Source organism: Hydractinia symbiolongicarpus, chromosome 15, assembly GCF_029227915.1.
Source record: "Hydractinia symbiolongicarpus strain clone_291-10 chromosome 15, HSymV2.1, whole genome shotgun sequence".
Classification (NCBI taxonomy): Eukaryota; Metazoa; Cnidaria; class Hydrozoa; order Anthoathecata; family Hydractiniidae; genus Hydractinia; species Hydractinia symbiolongicarpus.
Genome location: NC_079889.1, coordinates 3986978 through 4010098, shown reverse-complemented (window position 1 = coordinate 4010098; position 23121 = coordinate 3986978). Strand labels below are relative to the sequence as shown.

General features: G+C 33.7%; 2 protein-coding genes across 2 annotated transcripts; both read left to right on the top strand.

Moving 5' to 3' along the window:
• Nucleotides 1–5583: 5583 nt before the first annotated feature.
• On the top strand, nt 5584–6057 carry LOC130628638 (ATP-dependent DNA helicase RecQ-like). Its single transcript, XM_057441620.1, has one exon. It carries the CDS (start codon nt 5584–5586, stop codon nt 6055–6057), a length of 474 nt encoding a protein of 157 aa, XP_057297603.1.
• A 1927-nt stretch (nt 6058–7984) lies between these two features.
• LOC130629126 (uncharacterized) lies at nt 7985–22792 on the top strand. Its single transcript, XM_057442231.1, has 12 exons — nt 7985–8181; nt 13803–13870; nt 14972–15076; nt 15867–15990; nt 17251–17435; nt 18545–18763; nt 19296–19466; nt 20095–20268; nt 20614–20736; nt 21065–21285; nt 21803–21890; nt 22221–22792. The coding sequence occupies exons 1-12, from the start codon at nt 8111–8113 to the stop codon at nt 22499–22501; spliced, it is 1830 nt and encodes a 609-aa protein (XP_057298214.1). The 5' UTR covers nt 7985–8110; the 3' UTR covers nt 22502–22792.
• The last annotated feature ends 329 nt before the right edge of the window (nt 22793–23121 follow it).

The window sequence follows — 23121 nt, the reverse complement described above, 5'->3', positions numbered from 1 at the left end:
GCGAGTAAGAACACTAAATCCAAACTTATTTCCTAGCATTATTTTTAATTGGATTATAAAATAGTTCAACTTTTTTTAAGAACATCTAAGTTTTAGCAGAGCTTAAATGTGTTTTTAATTTTACAGAATTCAGGAAAAAATTGTTCTTAATACGTTTGAAACCTTTAAATTTAACTTGATCTTTGAAGTGTTTTTTATTAAGTTAAAATATCAAGATGATAGTTAGATATTTGACAATTCTATTCTCTTATATTTTAGCGATCTTTCGATTAATTCGTCGCGAGAAGGCCTTTCTTCTGGTGCAACTATAAGTTCCAGCTGACGCTTTTGTCGGTCCTTCTTGCTCTCTTTCTTTTCTTCAGTAGCGTGGGCATGAATGTTTTTGATGTTCGACAAGTAGTTGTAATTGTTCTCTTCTTTTACCACCTTGGCCACAAATCGTTTTGTTGGCTTTGAATATGCCACAAAGAATAATGGTTTTATCTCCCCCTCTTGATCTGTAGAGCATTTCTTAGGAAAGAAAATTTAAAAACAACCAACGATGTTTCTTCTTGTTCTGTTTGACACAAGGAATTAGCTAGCAAGCTCAGCTAATAAAATGCTTCGTAATAACGGGTTTTTATATTGACTTCCGCGATCTTCTTTTTCTGTTTGCACGCCTATTGAAAATCTTTCATTCGTGCTGTCAAAGTCGACAGCTAAAGAATTGCTAGTCTCTTCATTTAGAGAAGTCTCTTGAAACGCTGCTTCAACAACCTTTAAAACAAGCATTGCAAAAAAAATGAAACAATCTTAACAACAGCATCCACTCCATATTCTTTTATTGCTTCGAAAAACGCGGAAAAAGAAAGATATGTTAATACTAGGAGTAATAACAATATACCTCGTTTTGAATCCTCTTTTCAGCTCTCTTTTTTAAAGTTGGTCGCGCCTTTTCTTTTTGTTGCTTGTGCGGGAAACGAGATGATGCCGCGCCTTTCACGAGACGTCGTTTAAAACAAGTCTAGATGTGTAGTGCAGTCTGCTCTGCATTTCCCAACTTAGGTCAAAATCTTTCTCACTATCAAAATGATCAGAACATAAGAATACATTATTTGAAAGATTTTTCCTGCTGATTGCCCTAACCCAAGCTACTTCCTACTGAACCAAGCTCTTACGCTTGGTTCAGTAGGAAGCAAGAAAAAACTTTTGTCTTTGTTCTTTTTACTGTTATTCTCACAACCAATGGCAGCACACCCAGACATTGTAAAATCACGAAATGAAGAAACATATATGCTTCGGTAAACATTGTATAGAAAATCTTGCCTTAAGGCCAATTCTCACGGTTGATTTTGAAACAAGTGTACTCAGAATGCGAAACGAAAAAAACTTTGCTATGTTCGTTTAATTTAGAAAACTATTTATAATTAATTTGCCTTTTTGGAGGAAAAATTAATAAACAAAATTCTTGTTTTATTCTTCTTGCTTTTCTTCATTAATTTTTTTCTCTGACACGTAGAAAATTTTCCAGACTTGGTGACACGTGCGCTTATAAATAATTCGCTTAGTTTTTGTCTCGTTTGTAAATGGGGGTGAAATTATTACTTTGCTTAATTTTGTGCATGGATTAAAAAAAAAATTAAAAATAATTTTGTTTTAATTTTTTCTGTACAAATCTCCACGTCATGCGGTACATATTATAACAGCCTCGTATTCGTTTTCAAGATCATAAATAAAAAGTAGCGTGCGTTGAAGGTGACCAAGCAGGAAAGCTTAAACTTTATTAAATAATATTGTTAGCTCTGATGATTATTTAAAGTATTAAGACAGCAAATTTTTACTTTATATACTTTTATGCTCAACTAAGCAAACTATTATTTTTTAGCAGACACTACAAGGTTACTTTGTTCTCCATTACGATGACAAAAACAAAGCAAACAAGAAAACCTATCGGTTTGAACACGCAATCCGATATTTTCTCGACTAGGTGGACCTCCTCGAAAGCGTCGAGCACCGCGATGTAAATTGCTAGCAGTCTGGGTTTCTATGTGTAACAGATCAACCTAAATATGGTAATGAAAATCTGTCAATGCGAGAAAAAGAACTTGTACAGGAATATGAAAAAGACTTCATAAGTTAAACACTATAATAAATACAACCTTTTTTTCATTGTAACTGTATGTTATATAAGACATAAATGAGCATCAAAAACTTCTATTCATTCCATGCATTCTTGCATTGGGCATTATGGCCTAAATTTTAGAAATTTGTGTGATGAAAAGGTACATATTGTAAAATAATCAAATACCTTATATAAAGCGACAGAAGTTAATTTCTAAATTTGTAATTGTAAAGGTTATATCATCTCAACATCACTGTATCAAGTATTATTTTATTGTATTTATAGGTATATAAAAAAATACAAACAACAGATCACCAGATTAAAGAAATCCTGTTAAAAAAAGTTTAAAAAACATCTATAGTCACATTGGCAAAACTAGTGCACAATTTTCGGTTGAGAGAAAACAAAGACGTTTCACGGTCAAACTCTTACAAAAGAAGCTTTGATTAAACAAGAACTACAAGTATCTGAATTAAAGTAAAGCTAAACTAGCAAAAAATCACCTAAAACTACACAATATGACAGGTTTGAAGTTAGAAAACAAAGAATCTGAAAAAATTCAGCCCCTATTTATGAAGAGGTGACTGGGTGAATGGCGTGTTTTCCCTCAAATCATATTGGCTACCCTGAAAAATATGGACTTGTACTTGGTTTAAAAGTATTACATGACATTTTCCGACCCGGAGAATGCCTGAGCAAGCGCAAAAAAGCAGATGTAAACCAAAACTTATTTATAGCTATATACAATGTAAAAATACAGTTATATATTATGGAGTTATATATGGGACAATATTCGTGTATGGTTCTCGTCGCGTCGCAAATGCTTTTCGTCGTTTCGTATCTTTCTTCGTGGTGTGGTTTTTGTCGCGTCGTATTTTTCTTTCTGGGGTGGTTTTACGCTTCATCGAGTCGTATTTGTTTTCGTCGCGGCGTATTTCACTTCGTGGCGTATTTCACTTCGTGGCGTATTTTAGATAATTCGTAGCGAAAATTTTTATGCTTTTTTAACACGAAATTACTAAATTCGTGTAGCGCTTACAAGAAATCTAAGTCACATGAACAAAGTGCAGTAAAATAAACAAAACCTTTAGTTTAGTGCTAAAAATTATATTTTATTTTTATGTAGTTTTACATTTGTGATTATGAAGAAATATTATGTGTTGTGTAAGAGTTTTATGTAATAATTTATGTTTATGTAATTAGTTTACTTGATTTTTGATATTTTTATCAGAATCCATTTAAACTACAAAATAGATAATAGATTATACAGTGTAGCATGCTAAAAATGTATAACTAGGTAAATCTATAGCTAAGAATGTATCGTTTATTAAAAGAAAATGACAAAAATAATAGCTAGCTCTACCCAGTAGACCAAAGCCGCTAGAAAGAAAGTTAAATATATTGTGTAAAAGCTTAACAAAATTAATAATTCCGTGTAAAAAAAACATAATTATTCCGCCACAAAGTGAAATACCCCACGAAGTGACATACGACACGACGAAACATGAGATCACACCAACATGAGTAATACGCCACGACGAAAACCATTACGATGCGAAGAAAACCACACCACAAAATAAGATGCGACACGACGAAAAGCATTACGACGCAACAAAAACCATACCACGAAGAAAGATACGACACGACGAAAAGCATTACGACGCAACGAAAACCATACCACTTAGAAAGATGCGACACGACGAAAAGCATTACATTTAATTGTTCAAATCAAAAAACAAAAACTTGAATAGAAGCTGTAAAGAAGCTATAAACTCTTAGGAAAAAATACTGGAGTCTGCGAAAAAATTTTTTCTAATGTTTGCCATGCAACGACAGCAACAAGAACATCGATGGAGGGTCTGGGACTTTATAGTAATGTTGCCCACACACACCTATTTGCTAACTACGCAGGTGCTGCTAATAAGGCGATTCTCTAATACACAAAGAAATATTTAGGCTATATATAACAGATCCCAGTTCATCCCCATTTGATACGCAAGCACTAAATCTATCATTTTACCTTCCTAAATATAAAGCTAGGCTCTGTAGTAGCTATGTACACACTTTAGAAAAGGCATGGGAGAGATTGGTTCTTTTTCAATTATTTAAGCGATTTTCTGTAGGTGATTCAAGCCACACGTACGTTTTAAATATGGTGGAAAACAAAATGATGTAATTTGCCAAATTAGGATTCCATGATTTAGGATTTGTTAGCTTAATTAGGCATTCGTCATCCAAATTAGCCTAGATTATTCTGCTAATTTTGGACGAGTACGTCTAAATAGCATTGTTCCATAATTAGTTTTCTCCTCTAACTGATATTAGTGGATTCAACTAACCAGACGCTCTGCATATGTTCTGTGTTTGCAGGTCAAGTACTGGTTGTTTTTTTTTGCATTAACTTTTACATTATAGCCAGCTATAACAGGTTAGCTCAGAAAGTCACCAACATCTAGCTAGAGCTAGCGTATCTATAGCTACCTAGTTACAGCAGAGACCAGCAGAGCTAAGTTGGCTAGTGGATATAGCTAGTTCACAAACACTAGCTAGCTAGGCTAGCTCGCTACTAATAAAAAAAAATACAAAAACATTTTACTCTTTTAACAAAATATAAGTCAACAATGTTTATTTGTTAACTAGCTCTACTACAACTTTCTTCAAGTATTTTTGTCGATTTTCGAATAAAACCTGGCCTCGCAGTAAACGATACTTAGCCGGTCAATGCAAATAACAAAGTTTTGGGGAAGTTAGCTAAGGGGAATAAAAACTATGCATAAACTTCACGCATGAACGCATCAGAGCTGGCTCCGCGTAAAAGATTCACCAATGTGTTTATTTTTTTATCCGGAGACGAAGAAAGGCTAAACCAAACACACATTCCTGCGGATTGTGTGAAAAAAAGTAATCAATACAGTATTCCCTGCCAAGGAAAAAAAAACAACGATTTTGCTATTAACTTCCGCTTATTGTCAGTGACGCATTTTTTATTCCTGATAACGTCGACCATTAAAAATTAACTATAATTGTCGCTTGAATACATACGCTTTTTTAAAAAATATAAGTACCAAGTCGGTGGCCTGTGGTTAAATCCACACGTTCGCCTGTCCTTTATTTACCACATTTCGTGTGTTCCACTACTGCGATTACCATTTTGCGTGACAGACAGACAGACGTATACGGGTATTAGAATATAGATATCTAACAAGCAACATTAAGCGCAAATCCAACCTCGATCCCAGGACAAGTTGTCTCTTTTGAATATCGGACGGCGGGACAAGCATGGCCCTGATGGAGGCTGGTCAAAAAACTTTGATTTTCGCTGATTTTTAATTAATGCACTCGTGTCTCGTTTATCAGGAATGTTATACCTCCTAGTCTTTGGTAAGCGAGTTTCAATTTAATTATTAGGGTCTGGATTTTATCGTGATTGATGAAAATAGAACTTTTTAGTGAAGACTGGACCTTGAAGGCTTTAGGTCGTGATGGCTCTAACGTATATTGATATTTTAAAGCGAATATCTTTCGCAATAAATAATTACATTTTTCAGTTTTGCCTGAAACCAGAGCAAGTCATATGTTTGGAAGCTTTGTTAAAGGGGAATGATGTGGTGGCAGTTCTGCCTACTGGATTTGGAAAATCAATTATTTTTTATTTACTTGCTGATCTCTTCCCAGTTAAAAATGAAAAGAATATTGTTTTGGTCATCAGCCCTTTAACTTCCATTAGAAATGATCAGGTGAAATACTTGAATGGGATTGGTTTTTGTGCTGCTGTATTGAACTTGGAACAGAGGAAGTTTCAGCCAGATGAGAGCTTGTTTGGAAGTAATGGTGCAGTGGAGGATGACGACGATGACGACGATGATACAAATATTACAATTGATTGTGGTATTAAAAACGGATATATTAAGATTTTATTTGCCCATCCAGAAACCTTTTTATCTGATCAATTTTAAAGAGCAAAATTTATCAACAAAATGTGGTAGCTTGCGTGGTTGATGAAGCGCATTGTGTTGAAATGTGGTAAGTAAACTAGCTCTAGCTGGCTATTCAAGAATATAGATTATAAAATTATAAAAAAAACTTTGGTGGTTTTTAAAATTCATTTTATAAAATAATAATGAAGTACTGTAGGTATGTATATTGCACATATCATATGAAATATTTAACAATACAACAACTGAATATATACAGTATAAAAATCTGTTATATATATATAGCTATATGTAATATATATATGAAAATATATAATGAAACTAATATAAACGAACATATCTTTTGACAAGTTGATAATATATGTCTGTTGGTACATAATATAATAAAATGCTAATATATTAGCTATACAAAATTTAAATAAAAAAAACACTCCATTTATATGTTTTAGGGGGGGGGGAGGATTTCGTGAAGATTTTGGAAAATTATGCACACTGAAAGCTCTAAAACATGTATGCACAGTGTCGGCCATCTTTATTGTTTACAGTTAGTTTCAGCGTGAATATTTCACGGACCGAGTGATGTTTTATCTTTCGCATAATTAGGTGAAATTCTCGACCAATCACGGCTCAGAACAAAACCAGCCTCCGCCAGGGCCTTTTTCGTCAGACCTAACAATGAGCGCAGCGCCAATGAGCCATGGGAACGAGGTTGCTCAAATCCTTTAAAAACAGACCCGTAATCAAAAAACCAGCTCAAAAGTGAGTAAATAAAAACAGAGAACAGAACAAACAAGAAGGACTACAAAACAAGACGTCCTATTATGTATGTTTTATCCGACGTTTAAGCAACGTCTTGTATTTATTTCTGACTTCGGGACGGCGATACAAACATGTTCGTCTCGCCGTCCCGGTTATGGAAAAGAGACAACAGGCATTGGGAATGAGGTTGACGTTTAACGTGATTAAAACGGATGTTTTATTTGATTGGTTCACTATTTTAACTGATGCAACGTTTGCTTTGTCAATATGCCCAAGAAACAAAAAAGGGAACAAAGTTGTATCTGTTAAGATACGGACACTTTAGCAACATCAGTTATCAGCCAAATTGTGCTGTTTATATGCAAAAAACATGCATTTTAGTAAAATAGACTATATGAATGGTTTTTCCCATGTTGTTTTTCCTTTGTCTGGCTTTTATATCAATTAAAAGCAATTAAACAATATAGGTCACCCCAAAGTTTTATATGAATCATTGTGTTGATATTAAAACGGAAGGCACGTTCAATTCCTTTTACCTCTTAATTCACAAAATAAAAGCTGTAAGCATTTTTTTTCATCAAATTTTTTCACCATTGGTTAGTTCCGTTGTCATAGAGACGTAAATTTAACTTTTTAAAGGTATTATAAAGCACGCCTACACTAACGTATGGAGATGGATTTCATCTGATTTGCATTGTAGATATAATATATGCTTTATCGGATAAAGAATTATTGGCGGTCAAAAACTACGCCGGACGGATATTTGTCACCCGAGATAAATTTGTCTATTTTGTTAATATTTTGGCGCGCATTTTCTACGTAAGGCAGAAAAAAACAATTAAAACGACTCTTCAGAAGAGTTTTAAGATTCTATCACGTAATATCGGACGAAAGATTTGTCAAGAAAATTTCTTTGTCGCTTGCCGGAAAATGTCGTCAGTTTTGTCCGACATTTTTTCTGCCTCCGATATGATTTTTAAAAAAGTGATGATGACAATTACACAAAAAAAAACGTTTTCGAGAGAATTAAGAAATATACGCTCGTAAGATCTGTAATAAGTGATTTAAAATAAAAAGTATGTTCTTTTATTGGAAATTGAACTCGTTAATCTACTATCGAAGTTAATTAATACACTGACTATTCTCCTCCGCAGTGCATATTTATTACATAGTGGGAATAATATAATAAAACACCAAGATATAAGTATGGAATACATCTTTTTTGTCCCTGCAGTATTGAAACATGCCATGCTGGTCTAATTTTCTAATAAACATCGCTATATGTGGTTAATGAGAGCAGAGTGCGTTCAAGTTAATGTACAATGAATCTACGGTCAAAAATCATGACAAAGTATTAACGCTTGGTGGATATCAGTCATGTAATAGGTAGCTATAATTGTGTTTTAGATACTTGATTAGATAAGAAATTAAAACTGTTTTTTTTTTATTTTCTACGTTGGGAATGACAAACGTATTTACGTTGTGCCTTGTGTGTTTTAAAGGTGGGTTTACACTTAAACATGATGATACGCATTTCGTACCGAAATCAGTTGATCTGATTGGACAGGCCTGATGTTTTGGTCGCTATGTGTCGGAACGTGAAAAAGTTGGATTTTATTCAATTTTTTTCGTAATACGCAAATCAAAAGTTAAATAAACAAAATAATTATTAAGAATAGTTTTGTTTTGAGCCAATCATTAAAACCAAAAAATACGTGAAGTTACGGTATGTTGTGTTCCATAGTGGAAATCCGGCTCAAGAATGCAATGAAGAAGTTGTGATTGCTTTTTTCATTAAAGTCCATGAGTTGTCTGCTAGGTTGCAAATTTTTTTAGAAAGATAATTTTGCAGCTTTGCGAGAGGATTTTTCGCAAAATCAGAATCACACTTTAACCGCGAAATTCAATTCTTCCTTTTCATTTTTTTTATAAAACTTAATTTTTAGTTTTTATAATAAAAATTCTTTGTATTTTTCTTTTTCCATTGCATTTAAAAGTCTAAGCCATACAGACAGACGAAAATAATGTCACGTAACTTTTACTTTCTTTCATCAGCCATTTTAATTCAAGAATTTGCACATACTTCTACGCTTCTCGATTTTTATTGCCGTTGTTGTTGATGCTGAACCACGATTTTTTATTGTGCTGTAATTACACTTATACAATGAACACTTTTACAATCCACTTTTTCAGATGGTCAAATAAGCAACTTTATTGTTTTAGATTTGCACATGTTGGGAAAACACCTATTTTTAAGTCCAACAATAATTAAATTTCTACAAGTTGAATTGCAATTGGTTGCTAGAGAAAAGACCTAGCTGATTTGTGTTGGACAGTGTTGAGTAGCCCAATTAACCCTCTTTCTAAAACTTGGATAACATATTTCATAACAACCTCTCGGAAGTAACGCTCCAACTACAGGACTGATTTTTTTATCGATTTTCAACCGTGTTCTAACAGTTAAGGATGCATTGTGATGTTATTAATTTTACCGAAGAAAATATTTTTCTTAAAAAAAAGAATGTTTTTCCCGATTGTGTCGATAAATTCCGAATTTTCAATCCAACACCCACAACTAATACAGTTAAGTAAAATGACTTTTTAAATTTTTGGCTTTTAAAAATATTGCCTTACAGAATACTTTTTAATAATTAATTAAAAGAGAAAAATCTTTTCTTCGATAATACCGTAATGATCCAATTAAGCGCCCAGCATTTTTTAGGCGCCCCCTCCACAAAGCGTCCACTTAACTTCCCTAAATTTTAATAAGCGCCGACATGTACTTATTGAGCGACCCCTCGAATAAGCGCTCACGTAATTTCTCTAAGTTTCAATAAGCACCCAATACTTATTAAGCGCCCCCCCCCCCTCGAATAAGCGCCCACCTAATAAAAGGGGGCGCCTAATCAAAAACTACCTTGAGAAACTGGGCGCTTATTTGAAAATTTTACTTTCTTATATGGAAGATAAAAAAACACAGATAGTATAAAAAGCCCTAGAAAGTAGACTAACTTCATTTTGTAACATCTTTTGTTAGCTTTTTTTAAGAAAAATAAAAACAAAATTGAAAATTAACGTTGTGTTTAATTTGTACAAAGTTAGGTTAAATATGTGATGCGAAATATTTATTTAATCTGGATTAAGCACTGTATTAGTAAACATTTAATAGAAAGTAATTCCACTATTAAGTGTATAAAATGAGGAAAGAATCTCCTGGAATGGAATTTAATCTCTATTATATTGACGCAGATCATGCAATATTGTGAACAAAACTAGCTATTCAAGTCAGAAACTAAAATAAATTGTTTAGGGAACTTGCGGTTGTCAAGGCACAAAAAACTCCAGTTTCGTTACAAAGTAATTTTTCCGTTCAAAACTAAATCCGCATAGTCATGATGCTAGTGTAATAAGAAATGACAATGCTGACGACAAATTAAATAGGGCTAACTTTTTAAATTTTATGACAGTTGATATTAAAACATTGAGTGATACCAGTCTAAATTAATCAAAGAGAAACAAGGCTTGACAGGTAAACGTTTTTTTATATACTTATTTCTATTTTATTTTTCATTTTTTATTTTTTATTTTTTCTCCATTTACCAATTTTTTTTTAAACACTGAATTTTTGAGATCGTCAAGACATATATTTTGGCCAAAAAACCGGGGTGGGGGTTGAAGAGTTGAGTAAGAAAAGGGGTTATTCACTCCTTTTGTCATGCTGCGAACGGATTTTGAAATATTCGCTATGTACCTACGACAACTCAAATGACGGATACCTGACGATCTCAAGACTTTAATCATATGAGGTGAGGTTATTATGATTAAAAAATTATTTAATACTAGTCGTTAGCCCGTGGAAAAATCCACCGATTTGCCCGTCGCAGCTAAGCTACCATTTTGCGTGACAGACAGACGTATACGGGCATAGATTTCACCAATCTGCCTAAAAGCTAAGAAATACTATTATTCAACAACAACTAAAGGATGTAGTAAAAAAGGCCCGTGTTTTAGGCATGTCTGATTTTAAAACATTTTTAAATGAAAATTTCAATTAGTTTTATTAAATAATTTTAGGTCTCTAAGCTGAAATCTGAATTTATCGTTTATATCGCCATCTATCTGTGTGACACTCTACTTTGTTGGCTTTGAGATTTTTGATAAAGTTTCCCCATTCTCTTTTCTTTTTGCGCCATTATTATTAGAATCTCTCAAATTTGTTTCTTTCACATGGCTCATTTGTATGTATAATTTAGGTACTAATTATTCATTTCGTTTTGCTTACTATTTATTTTGTAAAATTAATATTTGGGATAATTGATGGTTTAAGTTTCCAAGTTTCGTACCTTTACTTTTAATCTTTTTTTCGTGTTTTTTTTTTAAACTCTTTTTTACCCGACTTCTTATTTTTGACCAGTCCTCGATTCTCGCGTGTCCATCATACTTGGTTTTATTATTTATGTATATATTTATTTATATTTTTTATTTATTTTCACTTGACACATATTTATAACAGCTTTTAGTCGACATGTATGTTCAGTATAAATATTCGCTTAATAAAAATAAAAATTAACCAACATAGAAACATCTACCACTTGTTTTAAACGTTTTTTTCTTAACGTACAAATTTTCGGTATAATATTTTCGTCAGCGTCGGTTAAAAATGACGAGGTAGCGTTATACTAGGTTGTCATGTACATAAAAACTTTCATAAGATTTAAAATTATTAATTATATTATATAACTGCTCAGAAGGAATTTTAACTGACCCTTATTTACCAATGCAGGGTTAATTTTTTTTGGACACTACAATAGTAACTTGGATCATTTTACGTATGATTTTTTGTATGAAAATATAAAAAAAAGAATATAGGCTAATGACATATGGGAAGTGCGCATACTCTGTAACATCCATTTTAACCGTTCTTAATTGTAAGAAATTGAACTTAAGAATTTCTATTGCCACATGGGTGGTCTTTTTTGGCTATACATCCTGACAACTTAATTTTTTATGGAATGATTTATAATCGATACAAATGAAAATACAAAAAAAATAGGTTTTAAAAAAAGCTGGTGGGAATTTCGCATACCATTTAACACCCCTTTTATGTGCTTCCAGTCAATAACTTCATTTGAATCGCAGATTTAATAAAAAAAATATATATAATTTAAATTTAACGTTTCAACGTGTGAAGATACATTGTTTTTCGGTAATGTCAGTTTTTTTAAAATTTTTGGATATCACTTTTACCAATCATTCTCTTTTATGTTTGTTTTTTACTATTGATACAAAAAATTAACTAAAAAACTTTTAGCTTATGGGAATATGCATGAATTGTGGAATTCCCTTTTTAACTGTTCTTAACATAAACTAAATAAGTTAAAGAAATATAATAAAAGAATAAAAACAAATGACCGTTTGAAGTAAACACAATATCATTGTTAAGGGCATCTGCACGTTTTTGAAAGATAACTTAAATACTTAAAAGGCACTCCCCCTGATTATATTATTTGTGCCATGTAATGAAGCAGGCAGTACAACACAATTAAACTATACAAGGTAAGTTTTATTTTTAATTTCCAGTATAATATTCGTTCGTTCGTTCGTTCGTTCGTTCGTTCGTTCGTTCGTTCGTTCGTTCGTTCGTTCGTTCGTTCGTTCGTTCGTTCGTTCGTTCGTTCGTTCGTTCGTTCGTTCGTTCGTTCGTTCGTTCGTTCGTTCGTTCGTTCGTTCGTTCGTTCGTTCGTTCGTTCGTTCGTTCGTTCGTTCGTTCGTTCGTTCGTTCGTTCGTTCGTTCGTTCGTTCGTTCGTTCGTTCGTTCGTTCGTTCGTTCGTTCGTTCGTTCGTTCGTTCGTTCGTTCGTTCGTTCGTTCGTTCGTTCGTTCGTTCGTTCGTTCGTTCGTTCGTTGTAGCTGTTCCTACCTACCTTTTATTATAATCATTTTTAGGACTTGAGACTTAAGACAACTTTATTTTGATTTGTTTTGCTTGTTTGAGAATTGAAGTCATTTGATTAGCCTAATTACCCGATTTTTCGGATTTTACCTAAAAAAAAACGGTGTTTCAAGCAATTTTTGGCTTTTATTCATATATGGTGCCTCCCCCCTAAAATTATTTAAGAAATGCATTAAACCAAGCTTGGATTGTGGCTTCTTGATGGTGCAATAAAAATGGCATTGAATGCAATTACTTTAAAAACAGTTTTAAACACAAGAGAATCCTATTTTCATCATATTTCAGTAAAATCTGAGAAAATCGGTTTAATCCCGTTTCCAAACCTTTCTACGAATAGCCAATATATGTGCCTCCTAGAAATATGGGAACTAAAAGTTTGATACATTGCTGTGGAACAGATATGAAAAGTCAGTACTGCATGGCTATGCACCAGCAAAAATGAGTATAAATATTCAAGGGTGCTTGTCAATGAAATGTTATGGAACGTTGAAATTTTTAAAGAGAACATTTTCGAAAGGTAAAACATTCTCGAAATATTTAAGTAATTATTTTTACAACTAACGATTTGGGCAATTTTTGCTTGGAATTTATTATCACGAGTATAACAAAAACATGAAACAAATGGCGGGAACATAACTCGTTTCATTCATCTATGAAAGATTATCACGCTAAAATTTAGAAATTCTCTAGATAGTAGCTTTGATCTACAATCAAAATCATGAACTTTAATCTTCTATCTGATCGAGTAATTAAATCGAGAAAAATCCACGGGGTCGTCCGTCCTTTTAAACCGCATTGCGTGCGTTTCGCTACTTGCGAAGCTAAGCTACGATTTTGCGTGACAGACAGACAGACGGACAGATGTATACGACTATTATAATATAGACTAGACGTGGCTCGTGAAAATATCCGCGGGGTCACCCGTCCTTTATATATCGCATATTTGGCACAGTGTTTTTTTCGCGCACAAACAGACAGACAGTATGGCTATTATTAAAGAGATTAAAAAGTTTATTTAATTAACTTTGTTCACCAGATGACTGTTTTAATTTTAGGTTCGAATTTCCGCCACCAGAACAGAAAAATTTAACTATGTTTTTTTTCATAATAATACTCTCATTTGGTAAGTGTTCTCACTTTCTGTATGATTATGTCCAGCGCAGATGTTTCACTGCATGTCTTGTGTCTACACCATGTCATTAAACGGGGCTTGAAAAAAGAGGGCAAGCCACCTATTGTGTTCTTACTTTGAAAAATAGGAGCTGTTACATAGTAGAACTAATAGGGATGAGAAATAACTTTCCCATGGTAGTTAAATAGGAAAAGCATTTTTGTAAAGTTCCCCACAAAAATTTAGAAAATCAGATGGAATTAAAGGGCTGTACCGTTTTCAAATTTCAAACGGTTTCTCAAAGAGTGGTCTGCGTGAACTGAAATTTCAATAAAAATAAAAGAAACACATTTTGAATGATTTCACTAGTTTTGTCGATGGATCAATGTGCTACAATATTATTTAATCCTCAGATATTCCGATTTCTGTAATGACGAGGGTCACTTGTATGAACTTAGATTTACTTAGCGTAATTTAATGTAGAGGGATTAAAATCTCAACCATACCGTAATATTCAAATAAACAAACGGCCGGTGCGTTTATTAAACCTTTTGATTTTAATAGGGCATCTATTTGGCTATTGAAGGGGGCGTTCAAAGAAGGGGCGTCGATTGACGGGGCGATCAAATAAACGTTTGTATTCTTTCTTTGCCAATGGAAGACATATATGTTAACATAATATCTTAATTATCTGTTCTACTAAAAAGATAGTGCAGTCCCAACCATATCTTCTGTCGTTATGTATAATGGTTTTTATGAAGATTCTTATTAGTAAAGGTCAACATTCGTATTATTCTTTGAATAAAAGACTCTCCAGAGGGCGGGTTTTTTAGCGGGTCGTCCATTAGAATGGGTATTTATTGGCAAAAATTCATTGTAAGAGGGCGTCAACCTCAATCCCAGTGCTTTTTTTTCTCTTTTTGATATAAGGGACGGCGATTAAAAGAAAAAAAATTCGTCTCGCCGTCACGTTATAAAAAAGAGACAAAAAGCCCTGGAATCGAGGTTGAGATGGCGTTTAATTGATGTAAGCGACTAAGAAAGAATAGCGTCTATTTGTAGTGAAACACTTTTCCTTGATTGAAATTTTTTTGCAGCAACTGTTTTTTTTAGCCTCCAGCACAATTCAAATTAATGAAAGGAACAAAAGAAATGCTGTTTTTGATCGAAAGAGAATATGGCAACGTAAAGTAATCCCTTATGAAATTCACCCAAATGGTAAAATATTATTATAGAAGTATAAAACTTTATGAACTTATTCCTAAACCGTTGGCCAGTGTAATATTCCATAATGGATCGTCCGTCGTACATATTTCCCGAATCGCATTCTCGACCCTAGAGCTCTTTGAGATAAACCTCAAAAGTAGCTCTAAACCTCTGGTCAAATGATGGATTCTGATTGGTCTAATATTAGAGAACAAGGAGAAAGTATCTGCTGTGGAGATAGTATCTCGCTCGATTATTTAAACTTTCGAGATTTCAATCACAATGAGCTCTGCGGGGGAGAATGCCCATACCGTTATTTCGTGCATCCTTGCCGCCTGTTAACATGAAGTAGTGAAATTTTTGGTTAGGGTTAATTACTATGATGATAGGTGGGACTATAGTGGCTCTCTCGATTACAAGGATGTTAGATTTACTTACAAAAAGACAGACAGCGAGTATTAAAATATAGATAGGTTCACAAAAGCTAAACTTCCCCAATTATAGACTCCCTCTGGTTTTTTTTACTGAAATTCAAGCTCAGTTATAAAACCTAACATGGATTTTATAGCATTGGATTTCCTTCACTTATTTTCCTTTAAGGAAACCTTGTTATCACAAACTAACTACAAAGCAAGGAGAACAATTCATTTTGATTATAAGTCCACAGCTGGGTAAATAGGGCTTCCTAATTATATATAAGTCATAACAAAAAATAGGCTAAGGGGGTATTTTCTTGATTTTACGATATACGTAAAACGCAAGTTTAAAATTTTGTCATGATGTACACATTGTATATTTATAGTATGGAATGAAACCGCAATAAAGAAATCTATAGTACACTTCAATACGTTAACATGCGTACAGTGGGTGGAAAGAATCAAGTTGGACATCAATCTACCATATGTTATATTTAAACCTGACAGCGTGTACGTATAAATTTTATACAGTATAACTATTTGATGCCCACTTACAGTGAATTAAACTTTTAGTTCCCTCTCAAATCTCAAACTATTCCACAAAAAAGTAACGCACAGAGCAACTGATATCGCTTACTATTTAATAACAGATTAATTTTTATGATACTGAAGACGTAGATCATAGATAACTTTGACCGTAAGAGAAGAACAAGCAGCTAAGCGTTTATTTAAAGACACCTCATTTCCGGGGTCTTGTTTGCATTTTTTTGACATCGCAGAAGGCGCAAAGATCATATCTGAATCAATTAAAAACTTTTTATCATTAACGGGAATTTAAGAGATCAATCTGATGCACGACAAGGCCATCCTGACTCAGGTTCTTTTCCTCATCCACCCGTTTAACATTTATACGCAAATAATTATATTTATTAACTAGTTTTAAGTGAAAATTAAATTTAAATGGCGAAAATTTTGCACTTGTGAATATCACATCAATAAGCGACAGTTATAGGTTCCGTGACTAAAAGTTTTCGTAACTTGGCGACAATTTCGTCACTTTTCACTAATAAAATTTAAGGCGCTCCGACGCGCTACTTTTGATACATACCGAAAATAATGAAATTGTTGTTTGACCTCTTCTTCGCCTTGCTTTGCATAACTTGACCTCAAATATTTTCACCCCAAACGCGTTCATCTTACTACATCAGCATTAGCCTTTACTACAAATTAATTTCTCCCCGAGGCTAAAAGTAAATTGTGGTAGATAGATTTGGTGTTGACATTGGAAATCGCTAGGCACAGTTTTTTATCGCTGGTGGTAGCTTATATAATTCATTGCCTATTGATATTCGCAAATTAGGCAATTCAAATGATTTTAGAGCAGTATTTAAACATTTTTCAAAGATTTTTTCATGACTAGCTATGTTTTTCTGCGCATAGTCAATCCATGTGTCATGTAGTTAGCACTCTTCTTACCGTTCTTAGTCTTTCTGTGCATAATCTATTCCGTATATGCTCCACGTCAGTTGTTTTTATCCTTATACATTTTTACTTTATATAATATACGTTTTTTACTTTATCTATTTTATTTATATTTTACCAACTAATTTTTACTATTTTTATGTGTATTTATTCAACAGGACGGTCATTGATAGCAGTTCTTTGCATATATGTATACATTTAAACTGACGATCTTATCCTAAATGTTCAGAAAATAAAAAATAAAATAAAACCGCACAATAATTTAACACGTGATGAATTGCTTTGTAGTTGTAGGTCTGAGATTGGCCAGACTAATTCAGCCATCCACGGACAAGAGGTTTTTATTGGACCATATTGTAGTACTATGCCAATCATATTGCACGAAATGTACCACGTGATGGGATTTTATCATGAGATGAAGCGTTATGATCGCGACAAATATGTCGAGATAAATTGGGATAACATAACACCTGGTAGGCATCGTTTGTTAAATAAAAAATTCAAAATGGATGTCAAAGATTATTATTATTATTATTATTATTATTCCGAATATTTATGCAGGATATAGCCACTTCAGTGTTTGAAACACTGTTATCAATGTGGGTCCTGTGTTCGGAATGTATACATTAAGTATACACCGGCATTACCTACCCAATTTCCCTCACATGGCATGGGTTGCTGTAGTAAAGACACTTGCTAAACATGCCCGCGCTGTGGACCGAACCACGGACCTTGTGATTACGAAGCGAACTCCATAACCACATGGCCACGCGCTATAACTGCAAGGCCACGCGCTATTAAGCATACGTTGTAAATTAGCCAGACTGATAATATTAAAACGTTGCTTGCATTTTACGCTTGATATAGTGCAGCAGGAGGCCAATGCAGGTTGGATATATCTTTTAAAAACTACTTTAAAGGCAGAAGTTTTCGTGAGCAGAAACTTTTTCGCTCAAGTTTTTGCCTTTAAAAATTTCAAAACTGCAAAACGCAAAAGTTATTTCGCGCAAATTCATAGCTAATTTAAAAAAAGCGGAAGTCTTTCACGGGAAATTTTTTTTTAATCAAATAAAAAGCCTTTTCCTGAATTTTTTTGTTATCAAAAAAATCAATAACACATGATATTATATTTATATTTACTTTTAGCTCATTTGCGAAAGTAATTTCACGCGAAAAAAACCTTTTTCGATTCGCGAAATTTTTTTCAAAAACTACGAAACGCGAAAGTTTATTTCGCGTTTGTTTTGTTACGCAAAAGTTTCAGTGCGCGAAGGTTTCTGCCCTTTTTCTTAAAACTAGGTTGATCGGACTGTCTTGTCTGTCTAGCTTCATGTAATAAATGCCTATAACTGTTTATAGGCATTTATTACATTTTTTAATAACTATGAGAAAGTCCTTCAAAATACGTCTTTTTCCCGCCTTTTCAAAGACGTATTAAGGCGTAACGCTATGAGTAGAAGACGTCTAGTTAACGCCTTTATTTTTCTCTAAAATACATCCTCAGTACGCTTTTTTTTATTTAACAATTTGTTAACGAGTACCGTTTCCCAAACTTCCTATCATGCTTATCATCTTCCTTTAGGTTATGAAAAGTTCTTTGACAAACTTTCAGCGGAAGAGACAGATTTTCTAGATGAACATTATGACGTCAAAAGTGTTATGCATTACGACTCATTTTCCTATTCTAAACAGCCTAAACTGATGACAATTTCTCTCGTGAACAGCACTGATGTTCTTGCAGAAGTAAATATGCCGAATAAAAGAGATGTGGAAAAAGTTAGAAGACTGTATGACTGTAGAGGTGAATTTGTTTACTTCCGCTCAATTAGAAGCTTCAGATGCACTAAAAACTCTTTTGCAGAACTTTCATTGATTACAGTATCCTTGGGAGCTAAGTAGGATATCCTGAGTAAATAAGGATATCCTACCTTTACTGAATCAACTCCACCAAGTTTACACGATCCACAGTGAGAGAAATGGTTTTACCATTTAATTTAAATCGCATTCTATCGTATTATTCTTTGCGCTCTCATTACCAAACTCTATCACGGGGAAGCTACCAACGTGACTGAAACATTTTGCCTTTAAAATTTCGTGACAGCGATCATTACGCGAAAATCAAATGCAGCATAACAGGTGGAATAAGTACTAATCTGGCGATAAACACATTGTGGACCATTTAAATCTAGATATTAACACTGACTCCTTTAAAAATGGTACATTGATCCCATTGACCATTTTCCTTCTAGCACATACATAAGAATAACGAGTACATCAGTGACTACAGAAGAGACCTTGATAGAAAAACTAATTCATATTTTCTGCATTTTTAGTTGATGCTACCGAAGGTTGGTCCAGATGGTCTGCCTACGCCTCATGTAATGATCAGTGCTACAAAAGGAGAACGCGTTTTTGTTATTCTATAGGAAGTCAAAACGCCTGCAATGAACTCGACAGAAATATTGAGACGGAACTCAAACGCTGCAGCGACACAGAGTGCAGTCGTAAGTGACTTAGAAAAGAAATCAAATCGGTTCACACAAAATCGGCCTAAATTTTTGTTGGTTTGAATTTTTTGACTGCCCAAATTTTCTTTACTTCCTGAAATTTTTATCACTTGGACCGACTTTAGGTGGACTGATAAATGTTTTACACAATAGTATTTGTACATGTGTCACACTGGATTTCACTGGATTTGTGAGGAGAAACAAAGTAAGAATTGAAGTACACTATCAAAACTAACAAATTGCAGCTTTAGCGTGAAACCTTTATACTTGCTGCGAAAAAAAAACAGTAATAAACATATCTATTTCAACACTTCTTACGTTTACGTTCACCCGGATATTGAAAATCAAGATAAGTTATTTAGCATTAGTTTCAAAATACACAGAATCGGAATTTTCTTGGCGAAAATAATTTAGGAAATATATTCATCACACAGCGGTCAACTATTAAGATAGTCGTTAGCCTGCTCAAACAACAACGATTGACCGTTGTACATCATCGTTGTACAGGCATCACTATTTTCGTGCATCCGTAACATGAAGTAGCAATTTGGCAGCCATTATAAATAAAGGATATTAACAAAAGACTTTCGTTAAAAATACTGACCTGGTTTTCACAACTGCTTAGGTGATGGTTGGTGGTCCAGATGGTCGCCATGGAACGAATGCAATGTTTATTGCGGCAATGGAAAACAGACAAGGTACCGTGATTGCACTGATCCTCCTCCTCGTCGCCATGGTAACAATTGTACAGGTTTAGCTGAAGAACGCAAACATTGCAGACGTGGGGCGTGCGTCAGAGGTGGGTGTAGGTTTCTCTTTGCTCTGTAAAATAAAGCAGCAGAAAGAATATCTTTGTTGATTGAAATACAGAGAAAAAAATTCTTAACCTTATTATTTGCGTTTAAAGGTTGCTTTACCGGAATTTAGCTAGTGACGCATTCAAAGGGAGCTGACAATGATAAGTATCTATACTCACCTATAGATTAATTTCTTTTCTGTTCCAGGTGGGAAGAGGGAAATGGGCCTATTAAATTGAGTAACCAATCCTGCTATTACAAATCCTTAGTATTATAAAGAATCTATCTGGTCAACGGTAGATATTCCCCTATTTGTTTTTTTATAACTTAAAACGTATTACATGCAGGTAAATTCGACTGTGAATTTGATAACGATGGCGTTTGCTATTGGAAATTCCAAGGAGACTGGAAAAGAAGCCAATCTGGTACAACAATAGAAGGTCCTGTAACCGATGTTTCCTATATAGTTGGTAGGCTCGCTTTATCTCACTTTAGTCATAACTTGATAGTGAACCAAATTAATATTATAGCGAAACATCTCTTAAGCAGACACATCAATCTCTCTAAATCGAACGCCTCCATAAAGCAGACGCGACTTATAGTAGACACTTTTTCTCATCGCGAAAAAATTATAATGCGCATGCACGAACTATCAAAGAAGCAAGTATATAGAGTGGTGTAAGAAAGCGAGTAAATGTTATAGACGCTTGTTAATAACAGTAATGCCTGCTTAGTCTAACCGTAAGATATTACTTCGAGCTTTCACAAAAGAATTTGATATGTCGTTGTAACTTGTAGGTTATTACATGTTCCTTGGGAGTAATCAACATGGTTGGATGAAGCTTCAGTTTGCAAAACGTACGTCCGGTTGTATGAACTTTTATTATGATTTTGGCACAACTTCCAAACTTGAGATTCATTTATACAAAAAGAACGGTAGAAAGGTGGCTAAGAAGCTTAAATCTAATGGCATACAAGGCTGGAAAAGAGTAAATATATCGTTATCAAGTGTATTTCGGGTAGGCCTTAATTCTCTTGATTAGCTAATTTTAAGGAGATCTTAACTATCCTTAATAAGCTAGCTTCCTTTCCTTCCTCATAACTTATCTTATGTTTTTGTATCGATCGTACTTTATCGTATTTTAATGTATTTTATCGTGTTTTATCGTATCATATCGTATAATATGGTATTTATGGTATTATCTTATTTGTCGCATCGTATCGTATCTTGTCGCATCTTATCGTATCTTATCTTATCGCATATTTTCTGAGTAAATGCAGGGTATGCTTTTGATTTGAATTTTTTTTACTAGAGATATTTTTTAAACAAGGGAATTTTTTCATTTGATATCGCTGTGTGCCGTATATTTATATTAATACGCTCCTATATTTGTGAATCTTGCGTAATACCCTAGTGTTAAATGTCAATGCCAGACTTTGTACAGTACATATGTTTAATTATATCTGTACAGCCTAAATGAAAAAATGCAACTGTTTTCAGTCTCTTTTTATATTTTACCTGCCCTTGTTTTCAAGGTCGAGTTATTTGGATCAACTGGGAACAAAAGTTTCATTGCTTTAGACGATATCATATTTTTAGAAAAGAGCTGCAAAGACAATATAGGTGAGTTTTTTAGCAGTGATTTTTATTTTATTCAAAAGACTAAACAGCTTTTAATGTATTATGACGCTTTCCTGTAAGCATTTATAGTGATAGCGCTTTTGATTATAAACTGCACTTGGTCGCCCAAATAAGAGGTTTACATTGGACAAAGCAAGCGAATATATTTGTGTGGTGTGTTTCACACGTGTTTAAGAAATTTCATATAATTCCGAAATTATTATTTCTATTAATTTTTCAGGATAACATAATTACAGTTCTAAATATTTTGACAAGCAGCCGGTGTTAGCATTTAATTCATTATATTATATTTTGTCCTTTAATTAATTGCAGGTCAAATGATTTCAATAAACGCTGAATTATCAACGACAGCTGTAACACACACACCGATCAGCACTTTATCAAGCGGCACAACAGTACGTCTCACACACGTGAGTTCCACAAAAACATCAACAAGTACTAAAACAAAGACCGGCAAAATCAAAACAAACACAGTTGAATTAATCTCCACTGAACCAATCTCTAAACAAAGTTCTTTCCTTTCACACAGTATAGCGATTAAAAACGATATATTATTTATTTTTTTGTATATTATTTATTTATTTGTGTTTTAAGTACGACATTTATCAAAATTTTGTAGTTGCTCGCCATTTTCGGTACCGTAAAGTAAATCATACTATATTTATATTTATCCATCATTGATGTGTATTTGGAGGGGCATAAAAGGGGATGTTCGGTTTTTTCCAGATTTTTTTCGATAAAGTAGTTCCTACGTTCCTACACATCATTAACCAGACGTCGTATTATCGTGTGTGTATAGGCTAACATGGGTGCCAACAATGCACTCTCTCACTATCTTCAATACCTTCTATTTTTTCCTATTTTAGTCACGTAACCAACCTCGATCCCAGGGCCTGTAGATTTTGTTTGTATAAGGATGAATATCCTTATATAAAAAAAAACACTACAGGCCCTGGGATCGAGGCTGGTCACGTACCTTTTAAATTCAAGCCAAATGTATTAAAATTAATCTATTTGCGAAGTAACAGTTGCGGGTACCTAAAACAGTCGCCTTGCCTGAAACTTTTGTGTTGGTTGGAAACAACCTTCTCGGTTCGTTAACTATGAGAATTACTAACGTTGTAAATTTATTTGTTAAATTAGCAATTCACAATAATTGTAATATATACTATAAATATAAAAGTTATTAGCCCATGTAATTATATGTGATATA